The 12,297-nt window shown below is 50.8% G+C and overlaps 1 protein-coding gene across 1 annotated transcript; it reads right to left on the minus strand.

Annotated features, from left to right (window-relative positions):
* Positions 1 to 235: 235 nt before the first annotated feature.
* CCDC63 (coiled-coil domain containing 63) lies at positions 236 to 6,662 on the minus strand (the record flags this gene model as incomplete). The annotated part of the gene is made up of 11 exons (XM_079322744.1): positions 236 to 395; positions 554 to 745; positions 1,292 to 1,463; positions 1,740 to 1,814; positions 2,144 to 2,352; positions 3,031 to 3,212; positions 3,815 to 3,996; positions 4,455 to 4,574; positions 5,641 to 5,830; positions 6,222 to 6,376; positions 6,657 to 6,662. The coding sequence occupies 11 exons, from the start codon at positions 6,660 to 6,662 to the stop codon at positions 256 to 258; spliced, it is 1,623 nt and encodes a 540-aa protein (XP_079178870.1). The 3' UTR covers positions 236 to 255.
* Between the last annotated feature and the right edge of the window lie 5,635 nt (positions 6,663 to 12,297).

Here is a 12,297-nt window from a genome sequence, read left to right on the forward strand (position 1 = left end):
CTCCTGCCAGGCCCTGCCCTCGGGCACAGTGCAGGATTTGGGACCGTGGTCCCCATCTCCAGCTGTGTTTGGGTTGTGTGACAGGGATGTCACCCTGGGCTAGAACAGCTGATCCCACCCTGGATGCAGTGGGTGAAGCCATGCCAAAATATCACCTGGTGAACTTCTGAAGGCTGTGGAAGGTGTTGGGCTCCTTCCAGAGAAGGAAGATGAATGATGTGCAGGATGCAGAAGCTCGAGAACAAAATTTCTTCTTTAATTTGTCCCAGTCTGTGGTGGGCTCTTTGATCCCGGTCTCCTCCTCCTCTTGCTGGCACCGGGGGGCCTTTCCTGCTCCTCCTGCTGCCTCTGGAGAACGAGCTGATGCAGCTGAGCCCGGTCCAGTGGCTCTTCCTCTGCCCAAGAGAATGACCATCCCATAATTCACAATTTTACAAGCCTCATACAGGGCAGGACAGGCTGGAGAGGATGGGCTGGGAAGGACATGCGGCAGCAGGGCTTGGCCAGTGGATTTGGGGATAACTCCTGGCCTCTCTCCCCAGTCCCTGCTCACCAGTGCTGGGGTCGGTGGTCTCCAGGTCCGGGGGGGGTGGGCAGAGCTTGGCCCTGTCCATGGCCCAGAGCAGGCTGGAGGTTCCCTGCAGGGGGCTGCTGAAGGCCTGGGAGCGCTGGGCGCGATCCACGGACGTGTAGCGCAGCACGGACTCCTTCAGCAGCAGCTCCTTCACCTTGTTCTCCACAGGACCTGGGGGGAAAGGAGCAGAGCCCTGCCCAAACCCAGCCCTGGATGGCTGCAGAGCAGGGCAGCCTCACTCCCCAGGGTCAGGGGGTCAAGGCTGGGCCATGGAATTGTGGAATCACAGAGTCATTCATGCTCCAAAATCACCAAATCCAACTTCCCACTGAATGAGTATCCCCTGCTGTTAAATCACACCACAAAGTGCCACATCCACTTTGGTTTTGGAACACTGTTCCAATGCTTGACCACTATTTCAGTGAAGAAATTTTTCCTAATATCCAACCTGAACCTCCCCTAGTGCCATTCCCCTTGTTCTCTTGCTGGCTGCCTGGGAGGAGAGGCCGACCCCCATCACACTTCAACACCCAGAGCCAAGATGAGGGTTTGGGGGTGTTTATACATCCAAATTAGCTCCCAAATTTGCTGGGAATTTGGGACTGCAAATCCACTTTGACTGATGGGACAGGGGAAAACAAAAGCACAATTAAATCATGGTATAAGAGAGTGGTGGACAGGGCACGTGGCACAGGAAGATGGGCAGCCCTGACCTACCAAAAAGTGGCATCAAGCTCTCCCCAAGAGGCTTCACTATCACTGAGGTGTCACAGTCCATGTCCTTCAGGAGGGTCTCCACACGAGATTGGAGCTGTCCCAGGAGGTCGCTGCTCTCCTTGCATTTGTCCTCATACTTGTTGGCTTCCTCAGTGGTCTCTGTTATTTTTGCCTATCAGCAAAGGTTTTGCCAGGTGTCACATCTGCCCCTTGCTGATCCTAACCCCCCAGTGCTGCCCAGGTTCAGCCTGGAGACAGAATCACAGGATCCCATGATGGGTCAGGTTGGAGGGACCACAATGGGGGGTCTGGTCCAAGCTCTACTCAAGCAGGGTCGTCTCAGAGCACAGGATTGTGTGCAGCATTTACAGCACCAGAGCCCCTGGGATGAGAGCTGGGACAGACAGGGATGTGCTGCAATTCCAGAAGGAGCTCACAGCCACCACACCTCCAGCTGCTGCAGGACATCACTCCGGGTTGTCTCCACTTGTTCCCGCTCCGTGGTGATGGACATCATGTCATCCTGTGGAAACACAGGCACTGATGGAATCCTGCCTGAGCTGGGAGTGGGACACCCCCAGGCCAGGAGGGCAGGGCATGGATAACCCCATTTCCCACTCCAGGCAGAAGCTCCTGGCTCTCAGGGACACTGCAGTATTTTTGCTGGGTACACGGTGGCAGCATTGAGACATGTTTAGCTCTGAGAACACAATTTTGGCTGCTCCTTTGCAGCCCCCTAATCCCACCTGAGTGGCTGCAGCCAGACTCTGGTGTGGGCAGTGATGAGCACAAACCCACCCTGACCCAAAATCACCACCTGGAAAGGGGAGACATGAAGAGCCAGGAACAGACCTGGATCTCCTGGATCTTCTGCCTGAGTCCCTCATTCCTCACATTCAGCCTAATGGCATAGCTGAAGAGGATGAAGAATCTCCTGTCCTTCTCAAGAAAGTCCTCCAAGAAATTGTCTATGTCTCCATCTGATAGCTCCAGCAGACGCTTGTAGGCCACCTCATAGCTCTCCTTTTGGCTCCTTTTGGCCATCTCTTCTGCCTCCAAGGCTGAGAAAGAGACAGAGAGCCGTGGTTGCATTTTGCAGAGCCTTCCCTGCAGTGCTGAGGGGTTTGGGGCAGTGCTGGGGCAGGAGGGAGCAGTGCTGCAGGGGCAGAGGGTGCTCCTCTTTCACCAGGAAACTAAGCAGGGATGTCATGGGAATGGAGCAAACACCATGGGATCCCCTACCAGGAGGACAGAATGGTTAGATTAGATAAGATATTAAGAAGAAATCCTTTCCTGTGAGGGTGCTGAGGCCCTGGCACAGGGTGCCCGGGGAAGCTGTGGCTGCCCCTGGATCCCTGGAAGTGTCCAAAGTCAGGCTGGATGGGGCTTGGAGAAGCCTGGGATAGTGGAAGGTGTCCCTGCCCATGGAGTGGGTGGAACTGGGTGAGTTTTAAGACTCCTTTCCAACCAACCCTTTCTGTGGTTCTGTGGTAAAAGGAGCCATGGCTGCACACAGGAGCATCTCCCTATCCCAAGGGCACTCCAAAACACTCAGTCTCACTCAGTTACCACTGTTGAACCTTTTTGCTTGTAGGGTGAAGGTTGGGTGGGGGAGGTTGTGGTCAGGGCAGGTGTCCTGCCTTTGGGGTGCAATTCTAGAAACCACCATGAGCAGCCCCCCCATCAACTCTGCAGAATTCAGGTCTCTAGTCCCAGTCACACAAATCCTCCTCTGATACCTTCTCTCTTCCTGGCCTCTTCCTTCAATGCAGACAGATCTGTACATTTGGCCAGGAAGAAGTTTTTCAGCCTGGTCTGCTGCTGAAGGACACATTTCCTCTCCAGCAGCCTGATGTTGTACTGGATGGTTTCTCTGTAGCGCACACCCCGAATGTCTGAGATCCTCCCCAGATCCTCCATCCTGCACAGGGACAGCAACACCCACACTGTGTGTGTGTGTGTGTGTGTGTGTGTGTGTGTGTGTGTGTGTGTGTGTGTGTGTACAAGGCTCTGTATTCCTGGCCACTCCCAAAACTGCCAGAGCTGGCAAAGCCCCTCTGATGCTGTGCCCATTCCCAGATCTCATCTGGATGGAGCTGAGTAAATCCAGAGGGAATTCATGGCCACTAACACAATTTTTGGTGGGTTTTTTCTTGCACCTTGAACATCAATTAACAGAGTGCTCAGTGTGAGAGAAATGGCAAGTCAGAGTTATCACCCCTTGCCTTTGCTGACAGTTTTGTACTCAGGCATAATACCCAGCTTGGGTGGGACTCAGAAAAAAGAGATTCCTCCATGGGGCAGCTCATCCCATCCAAAAAAACATCTGGCATAGATGGAACAAAACACCCTGGAAGTACCAGTCTCCCCATACTGACCAGGCACCCAATTCTTAGCACTCAGATCTTGATGAAAATGGTGAATCCTCTCTCTGGAGTCTCAGGCAGTCTCTGTTTGAATACTCACTGCTGGCATCACCCACCAGCCCCAAGTTTTGCCCAGAGGTCTGTCAAGGTCACTTACCACTGCTCATAGTCTTCTGTGGCTAGCTCGATGGCAGCATTCAGCAGACTGTTCTGCTGGGCCAGCCTTTCTTCCAGCTTCCAGTAGGAGTTGTCATACATGGCTTTCTGCATTTGCATGCTCACAGTCTCTTCTCTGAGCTGGTTGTTCCGGGTCATGATGGTGTTGTACCGAACAGTAACCTGGGGAGGGCAAAGCCAAAGGGGAGGAACAGCTGGGGGACTAGGGGGTTCAGGTTGCTGCTTAAAAACCTCAACCAGGGCAGGGTTAAACACAGCCCAAGAGATTTGAAGCTGGCCCTGCACTGTCCTCCTCCCCAGGAGAGGAAAGGCAGCAGAAGGCCAGGTTGATCGCAACACAGACCTGGAGCTGGCTTTGTCCAAGGCAAGGTGGCTTCAGGCAGCCCAGTTTGATCACAAAGCAGGTGCAGACCTTCAGGCCTCTTGGCACAGCACAAGTGCTGCATTTGGGTCACCAAGCCTGAAGGAGCCTTTGAAATATTCTGGGAATGATCAGGCCAAGGGAACAAGCCAGGTACTTCATGCAGCTTGTGTCAACCAAATACATTTGCACCTCTGTGCTCTGTCCAGAAAGACCCACACATGTGACCCCACACATCTTCTCCAAAATGTTTCCTTACATGATTTAGATGCATCTCCAGTAATTCAATCTTCTTCTGCAGGTGTTTGTGACTCTTTGCTTCCCACACTCTCCAGGTTGTGTCTCTTTGCTTCACTATCTTTTTTTCCAGCTCTTCAACCTGCACACACACAAGGAAAAAACCCAGGATGTAAAATCTCCACCCCTGCATTCTGGATTCTTGTCAGGACATGGAGCCAAAGAAAATCCCCTCTGCTGATCTGAACTACAGCAACTGTGTCATTAACGAGCTCACAGTTATAGGAGCAGCTTTAATCCCAAAGGATCCCATTCTGCACATCCAGAAACTGAAACTGTAAATGGGAATGGGGTTTTTTTTTGTGTCATGAAGGAAATGCAGCTGTTTTTGGAGAGAGCTCCGGCTGATGCTGAGCATGGCACAGCAGCAGTTTGCAGAGTGGAAGAGGCAAAGAGGATGAGGCTCTGGCCAGGCAGGGATCTGTGCAGTCCTGCCTGGGAATGGGCAGAGGAAACTTCTGCCAGAAGTGGGAAACTTCCAGAGGAGACAAATCCATGCAAGAGTGAAGCACTTGGAGAACAGCAAAGTGGGGGGCAGGTGGGGAGGGATGACTCAGGCAAGTCAGAGTTACCATCCCTGACAGAAAGATAACCTTGTTGGGAAAGCTCTGCAGCAGCTCCAGCAACAGCAAACTATCCAAGTGTGTTCCCTGGCATCCAGCTTGGGCAGCTGGCTCTGAGAGCAAGGCTGAAGGCAACTGTCACTTCCAAAACCCACGTTTCCCTTGGCTTCCTACCCCACTCCTGCCCAAATCCCACCAGGATGTCCTCAGGAGAAGGGATGGGACATCCCACAGGTGCTGCCACGTCTCAGACAGCACTGTTCGAGTTTTTGCTCTTTTTCAGGAGAATAAATAAAGTGAAGGGAGGAGAGGGATGTGTGGCCCCAGGATGGTGTGTGCCATCACTCAGGGGTGCAGGGATTGGTGGGACAAAGTTGAGACTCCAACTTCTCCTTTCCAGTCAGTGCTGCTGGCTTGAACAGGAGCCTGGGTCTATCCATTTGTCATTGTCATGTGTCACTTGCCAGGAGGAATATTCCAAGGCCTGAATTAAATGTGTTTTACATTGAGGAGTTTCAGCCACAGGTCTCACTCTGTGGCTCTGCCCTGCTGTGCTCAGGCAGGGAATATTCTGGATGCTCTCACCTGCTTGGACAGGTCAGCTAACACAGCTTTTCTTTCTTTGATCAGGGCATCATTGTACATTCTGATCTGCAAAAGGTTTTGGATCTTCATACGATTTCTGTTTTCCACAATCACATTGCTGGGAGAATAGATCTGGCTCAGCATTAATGTCACATGTCTGTGTTCTTGCTTCAGATCATTTATTGCTTTTCTGTAAAAATGGAACAACAAATGACATTTAGCACGTCCCATCTGCTGTGGCAGGTCCTTATCCCTCCCCATCTCTGCACTGTGGTCCCCAGATCTCTTAATAAAAATGAGGGAGCATCATTTTATATGGGCAGATGTGATAGGACAAGAGGGTTTTGAACTAAAAGAAGAGAGATTGAGATCAGATGTTGGGAAGAAATACTTTACTGAGAGAGTGGTGAATCTCTGGCTCAAGGTGCCCAGAGCAGCTGTGCCTGGAAGTGTCTAAAGCCAGGCTGGATAGGGCTTGGAGCAACTTGGGACAGTGGAATGTGTCCCTGTGGGATTTATAGAAGTGGTTTTGGTCTGGAGGAGCTTCCCAAGCTCCAGGCACTGAGCAGAGCTGCACTCACTCCTGAGCCTGCATCTGCCGCCAGATATCGTCATCGTAGAATTTCCTCTTGTGCACCTCATGATGGAAATGGGTCTGCAGGTGCCTGATCTCCACCTTGGCCCTTTCTTCCTTCTCCTTTTCAGTGAGCTCCAGGTCTGCTGAGACTTCTCTCTTCTGCCACAGACAAGGGAGGGTTTGGTCACTTGAGCAAACACAGCCAGCAGTGGCAGCAGGTGAGGGGCAGCACCAACTCCAGCTCTTCCCTGGTACCTGAGATATCCATCACCACCCAAAACACCCAGTGCTGGCTGAGCTGGGCCAGCACCTCAGTTCCAGGACAGGGAAGATGGCAGGTGAGGGCAGGTTTGCCTCCCACTGCTGTGTATTTCCACAGGTAAGATCTCACAGCAGATCCCCCACAGCCCCTGTGAAGTTTTGGTTTGTCCTTTTTTACCTTCATTTTCCCTGCCTAACTCTCTGCTCACTCTGCAGACGCCTCAGGAGGGGAACAAGTGAAACTCTGCAGGTTCAGGGTTGCTTTCCAAGGGAAGAAATGAAACAGGACTAGTGGAGTGGATGTGTCCTCCTGCCCATCCCTCAGCACCCGCTCGCGTGTTTGGCACATGAGGAAACCATCACAGATGGCTGCAAGAGGAATAAAAGGAGAGCATTTCTGGTGATGTCATCGTGAAATTATCGAGTTTTATAAGTAGGGGAAGAACAGATGGTTTGAGCTATTCCACCCCATTCAGTACCTGGGTTTCCATAGAAATTCCAGCGAGGCCAGGCCCCCCTACCCTGTGCCAGCAGAACACCTGAGCTCAGCCCACCCATCCCAGTGATGCCAGGAGGGCACTAGAGGGGAGCCTGCACCCCTTACCCCCAGAGCTGGTCCCCAGCAGCCACACTGCAGTCCCTTGAGTCCCCCTGTGTGCCCTCAGCCCCACACAGGGCACTGTGGCTCCTCTCCAGGAGGCAGCACCACGGTGGCAGTAGGGTATTCCCAAAGATCCACCCCTATTCCCAGCAGGAAGCTCAGGAGAGGGGAGAACCTCGAAGAGAACGGGTCCCAGTGCCACCCTGCACTGGCCCAGGTTCCATGGAACCATGGTCTGGTTGCCATGGCAGCATCACCACAATGGGGTGATGGGGGTGCTCCATGGACCACCAAGAGTGACCAAGCAAGGAGCTGCTGGGAGCCCACATTGCACAGGCCAGAGGAGTTTCCATGGCCCAAAATCAGCCCTGAAGCACATGCTCCAACACCTCCCTGGCTGTGTGTCCACAGCAGAGGAAAACCCTCATTAGGAACTGACCCTAACCTGGCCTTGGAAGCTTTTTATTCCAAACAGAAGCAGCCAGATAATCCCCAGCAGTGCTCTGGGATTAGGGCTGCCACTCCCTCCCCATCTTGATCCCAGCTCTACATCCAGACTTTTTGCCCTTCCGACATTTTATCTGTTTTATTCACAAAGAGACCATCACCACCTCACTGCCACCCACTGCTGGCATCCACAACACCAAATGGTTGGTGCTGCCAAACTGGGGACAGGCACCTGTGAGGTGGCTGATTAGGGGACAGATTGAAGTTTCATGCCCATGCTCTCCCTTCCATGCAGGAGCTGAGTCATAAGAGCCATGATAATCCTTCCCCTGTAAGCTGGAGCACGTGGCCAGCTCCTTCCCAGGGACTGCAAAAGCTGAGATCCCTGGAGGGCAGGAGCACAGGAACTGTGTTTTGTAGCCTTGGAGCTGCTTACTCAGCTGTGGGCTGAAGGAGAGCAGAGCAGTGCTGAAGGTGAGCAAAGGGCAGCCTGTCCCACTTTGCAGGGCTGTGGTGAGTTCAAAGCCAAGAGCCAAATCCCCAACCAGAGCATCAGCACCTCCCCGTTATCCCAGAGACTTTGATGAGCCAAGTTCCAGGCTAATTCCCAGCCACACAGGCTCTGAGGAGACATTTAACTGGAAATCATATTCATGGCAGAAAGCAGAATGTGGTGTTTGATAAGAAAAATCACATCTGAGGGCAGAGCCATGCTGGGAAGGCAGCAGAGCTTTTCATGGTGTTTCTGCATGATCAACAGCTCCATGGGATAACAACAGCCTCTCCAGGGGTGATTGTCACTCAGTCCCAGTAGCCCTGGATGTGTTATAGGGCACATCCCTCAGCAGAAACAGGGCCAGTTCCCAATAAAAGTAGAGGTGCAGGGGAGAACATTATTTGTCCAGAAACAATGCCACTCAAAGTCTTGTTTTTCCTTGGTTTGGACGAGTCCAGCCTTAAAATACAGCCCATATTGTCTGTCCTTTTTGTGCTCTTCTGCATGGACCAATTCTCAATTGTTTAGCATTGAACAAGTCAGTAAATTAAACTATTCAGGAGGGCTCTGATTTGGTAGAGTCTGTGTCTGTCTCTCTCATTGCAGAAGCAGTGATTTGAGTAAAGAGGATTCTTTTCACCCAAACAATGCCTGACTGTCACACTTAGTGATGGTGACTTCATTGTCTGGATGGACCTTCCAGCAGAACAGCATTTGGAGCAGGATGAGGTTGCCCATAACATCTGAATCCAAAAAGTCTCCAGTTTCTGGGAGAAACAGAAAAAAAAGTGACTTTCTATGCAATTTTCAACTTAACCAATCTTGCCTGATTTAACAAGTACATTTAGCACTGATTGACATGCAAAAATTATTCCTTCAGCAGCAGATCTGGGGGCTAATTAAAACTCATTGTACTATATTAAGGGATGAATTCTGATCTGTACGAGCAGGGTAAACTTTTCCTGATTCCAGCAATGATTTTTCCTGTTTCACTGGGTCCAGCTCCTGGGGGCTGCAGGGGATGGTCAGAGCTGGGCTGGCTCTGAGCTCAGCTCCCACCTGGGAGCAACCCATCAACATCAAACAAAATCTCTGGGGTAAGCTGGAGAATCAGGCCCATATTTTCATGCAAATGTAATACATTCATGTTACTTAATGCCTATTTATAATAAATCCAGAACTTAATTCTACTTAACCCGTCTTTAGTGTTTGACACATGAAATCGGTGAGTCAGAGGGCTATATATGGAACTGTCAAAACTTTCTTTTTTCCCTCCTCTAAAAGCCTGGATTAAATCATAATCAAACTCCCATCAGCTCCAGCAGCAGTGCTGGGATGAGCAGGAAGATGCTGACAACTGCTAAGGCAGCTGGTGGTGGGGAAAGATCTTCTCAGGCAACAAAGTGATGGCTAAAAGTTCAGAGAAAAGATTCTGAATTCAGACCACATTACATCCATTTGATGAAATCATAGAACCAGAATGGCTTTGGTTGAAAGGAATCCTAAACCTCATTCTGTTCCACCCCCTGCCATGGGCAGGGCACCTTCCCTCATCCCAGGTTGCCCCAAGCCCCATCCAGCCTGACCTTGGGCACTTCCAGGGATCCAGGGGCAGCCACAGCTTCTCTGGGCACCCTGTGGCAGAACTTCAACACCCTCTGAATAAATAATTTCTTCCTAACATCCAATCTAATCTCTCCTATTTTAATTTAATGCCATTCCCCCTTATCCTATCACCATCTCCCATATAAATGTTGTCCTGTGGACCTGGAGGGATCACTTGGTGTCACCTTACCAAGACCTGGCTGGCCAATGGTGTCCACATTTTCTAGCCAGGTTTTTATTTCTTTTCTCTGATGAGTGTTATCTTTACATGTGCATGAATCAGCTTTCAACAGGCAAGACCAGTTTTGGCCCCAAACCATCACAAACACCTTGAGAGTTGTAGACCTGCAGCTTTTTGCAAATGGCTTGAGTTTTGCTCTGTGTTTCTGAGAGGAAAGGTTTAATTTCAAATATATACCATCTACTCCTCAAATGCTGAGTTGTTCTCTCCCTGCATGATATCTTCCAGCCTGACCTTCCTGGGTGGAGTAGAGACATCTCTGTACAGACAAATTACTTAAAAAATTTCAGGGTAATTGGTAGAAGTAAGGGGAGAGGAGGTTGTTGGCTGCCTCCTCGATTACAGCTGTAATTTCTCCACACTCCAAGAGGAAATTGTCATCATAATTTCCTGCAGATGGTTTTCTCTTGAATTGCTGACACCAAGTGAAATGTGATTTCCAGCAGTGAACTGTCTCCTCTGTGGCTTTACTGGGTATTTATTTCAAGTGTCTCTTTAGGAGCAAGTTCCCCAAGCTTTGACTTTAGGGAAGTAAAACTCTTCCACAGCAGGTTCCACCACTCCAGCAGAGCCAAATAACGTGGATTTCATCCATCTGTGCTAACCTGTGGCTGCAGCAGGTACACTGTGCTGAATTACTGCTCAAAGGCTGCTTCCACAGGGGTGCAATGCTAGAGGAAAATAGTCAAGGATGTGCTGAAAGCACAGAAAGAGGAGACCTCCAAAAAATTTCACTGGCTTGAGGTCAAACCTGGCACGTAAAAAGCTCACAGACACTGCAGGATGATTTTAGCTAAAGCACAAGAGCAGGGACTCAAGGACAGAGCTGTCACAGATGCTGCTGTCACACGAGGCTGTGTCTGACCTGGAGCAGGATTCTCTGTGCCAGTGTGGGGTGTTGATGCTCTGGCACAGTTTGCCCAGAAAATCTGTGGCTGCTCCATCCCATGCTGGACAGGGCTTGGAGCAACTTGGATAGTGGGAGGTGTGGAACAGGATGAGCTTTAATCCCTTCCAACCAAAATCATTCTGGCATTCTGTGGTTCTATGATTTTTTTCTTTGCTGTGATTTAGGCAAAACTGCACAAAGTTACTCTCAGTGGTGCTGCTGATCCCTCAGCACTTTTGGAGGCATCACACCCAAGCAGGAGCAGGGGTTTGCTCCAGGCTGGGACATGCAGTGCACCAGCTCTCAAAGTCTGGCAGAGCACTTGGCCACGGCTGAACCAAGCTAATAAATCCCCACTGTGACCTCCCACATCCCATTCCTCCCCAGGGAAGTCTGCTGGCAAATCCAGGGGCTGTGCTGGAAACCCTCCATGGCAGGCTGAGCTGGGAACACTGGCAGGGTGGTTTGTGGCTGAGAAAGCAGCACATCACAGAGAGAGCTGGGAAGGAAATTACCTGTTCCATGTCAGCTCTGGGCAGAGCTGGGCAGCACAGGAGGCACAGCAGGTACAGCCTGGTTTAGAAAAGCTATTTCCAATTAATCATTCCTGATTACAGTCCTGTGCAAGGCTCCTGGTCAGGACTAAGAATGCCTTATTAGTTGAACACGCTCTGCAAGTGGCTTAAGGCAACTGAGGATTTGCCTATATAAGATCACTCAGGGAAACTGTTTTGAATTAACATTTAAAGGCAATTAATTAAACTGCTGTATGGGTCTTATGCACCATCTGCATCCCATTCTTTTCTTCTCCAAATCAAATGAAGGCCACTTGATCTCTGGGTTAATCACAGGAGGAAAGTATCCTAGAGAGCCCACAATACCCATGAAAAGAAGCACAACTGAAACAAATCTTCCTGGAGGAATCCCACCCCAAGCCCAGCCTGCTGTGGGAATATTGATATGGAACAGAACCAGAGCTTCCTGTGTCCTCAATTTTTGTCTTTATGGGAGAAGTTTGGGCACTTTTGCTCCCTTCCAACAGCAATGACAGTGATGGGAAGAAGCTGAGTGCACCAACTGCTCTGCTCCAGCTCAGTGACGTTAATGCCTGATTAAGTAGGGGATGATATCAGACAGAAAATGCTCGGCCAGGCACAGGCAGAGGACCCAGAGTGGATCAGATCCACCCTGCCCAAGATCAGCAGGAGCAGAGAGCCAAGGACAGGGCAGCCAGCAGGTCCATGGCATGAGGCAGAGCACAAAGCTCCCTGGAGAGGACTCAGCCCAGCCAAAGCACTCGGAGCCTTTGTGTTTGATTGAGGACACAACCAGCCCTGCTCGGCCCCGCCGCTGCTCAAGCAGAATTTCAGACCTGCTCCCGCCAGGAACAGCCTCTTTCCCAGGCTGCTGCACCACAGCCCTGCTCTGGAGCAGGAACAGATTGTTCTGAACAGTCTGGTCCATTTGCCATTCCTCCAAGCTGGCTGGGTTTGCTGTTTATTGCCACTCACTCAGCAACTGATCTTTTGCAAGATCCCAG

Source organism: Erithacus rubecula (assembly GCF_903797595.1).
Source record: "Erithacus rubecula genome assembly, chromosome: 19".
In the NCBI taxonomy this organism is placed as follows: Eukaryota; Metazoa; Chordata; class Aves; order Passeriformes; family Muscicapidae; genus Erithacus; species Erithacus rubecula.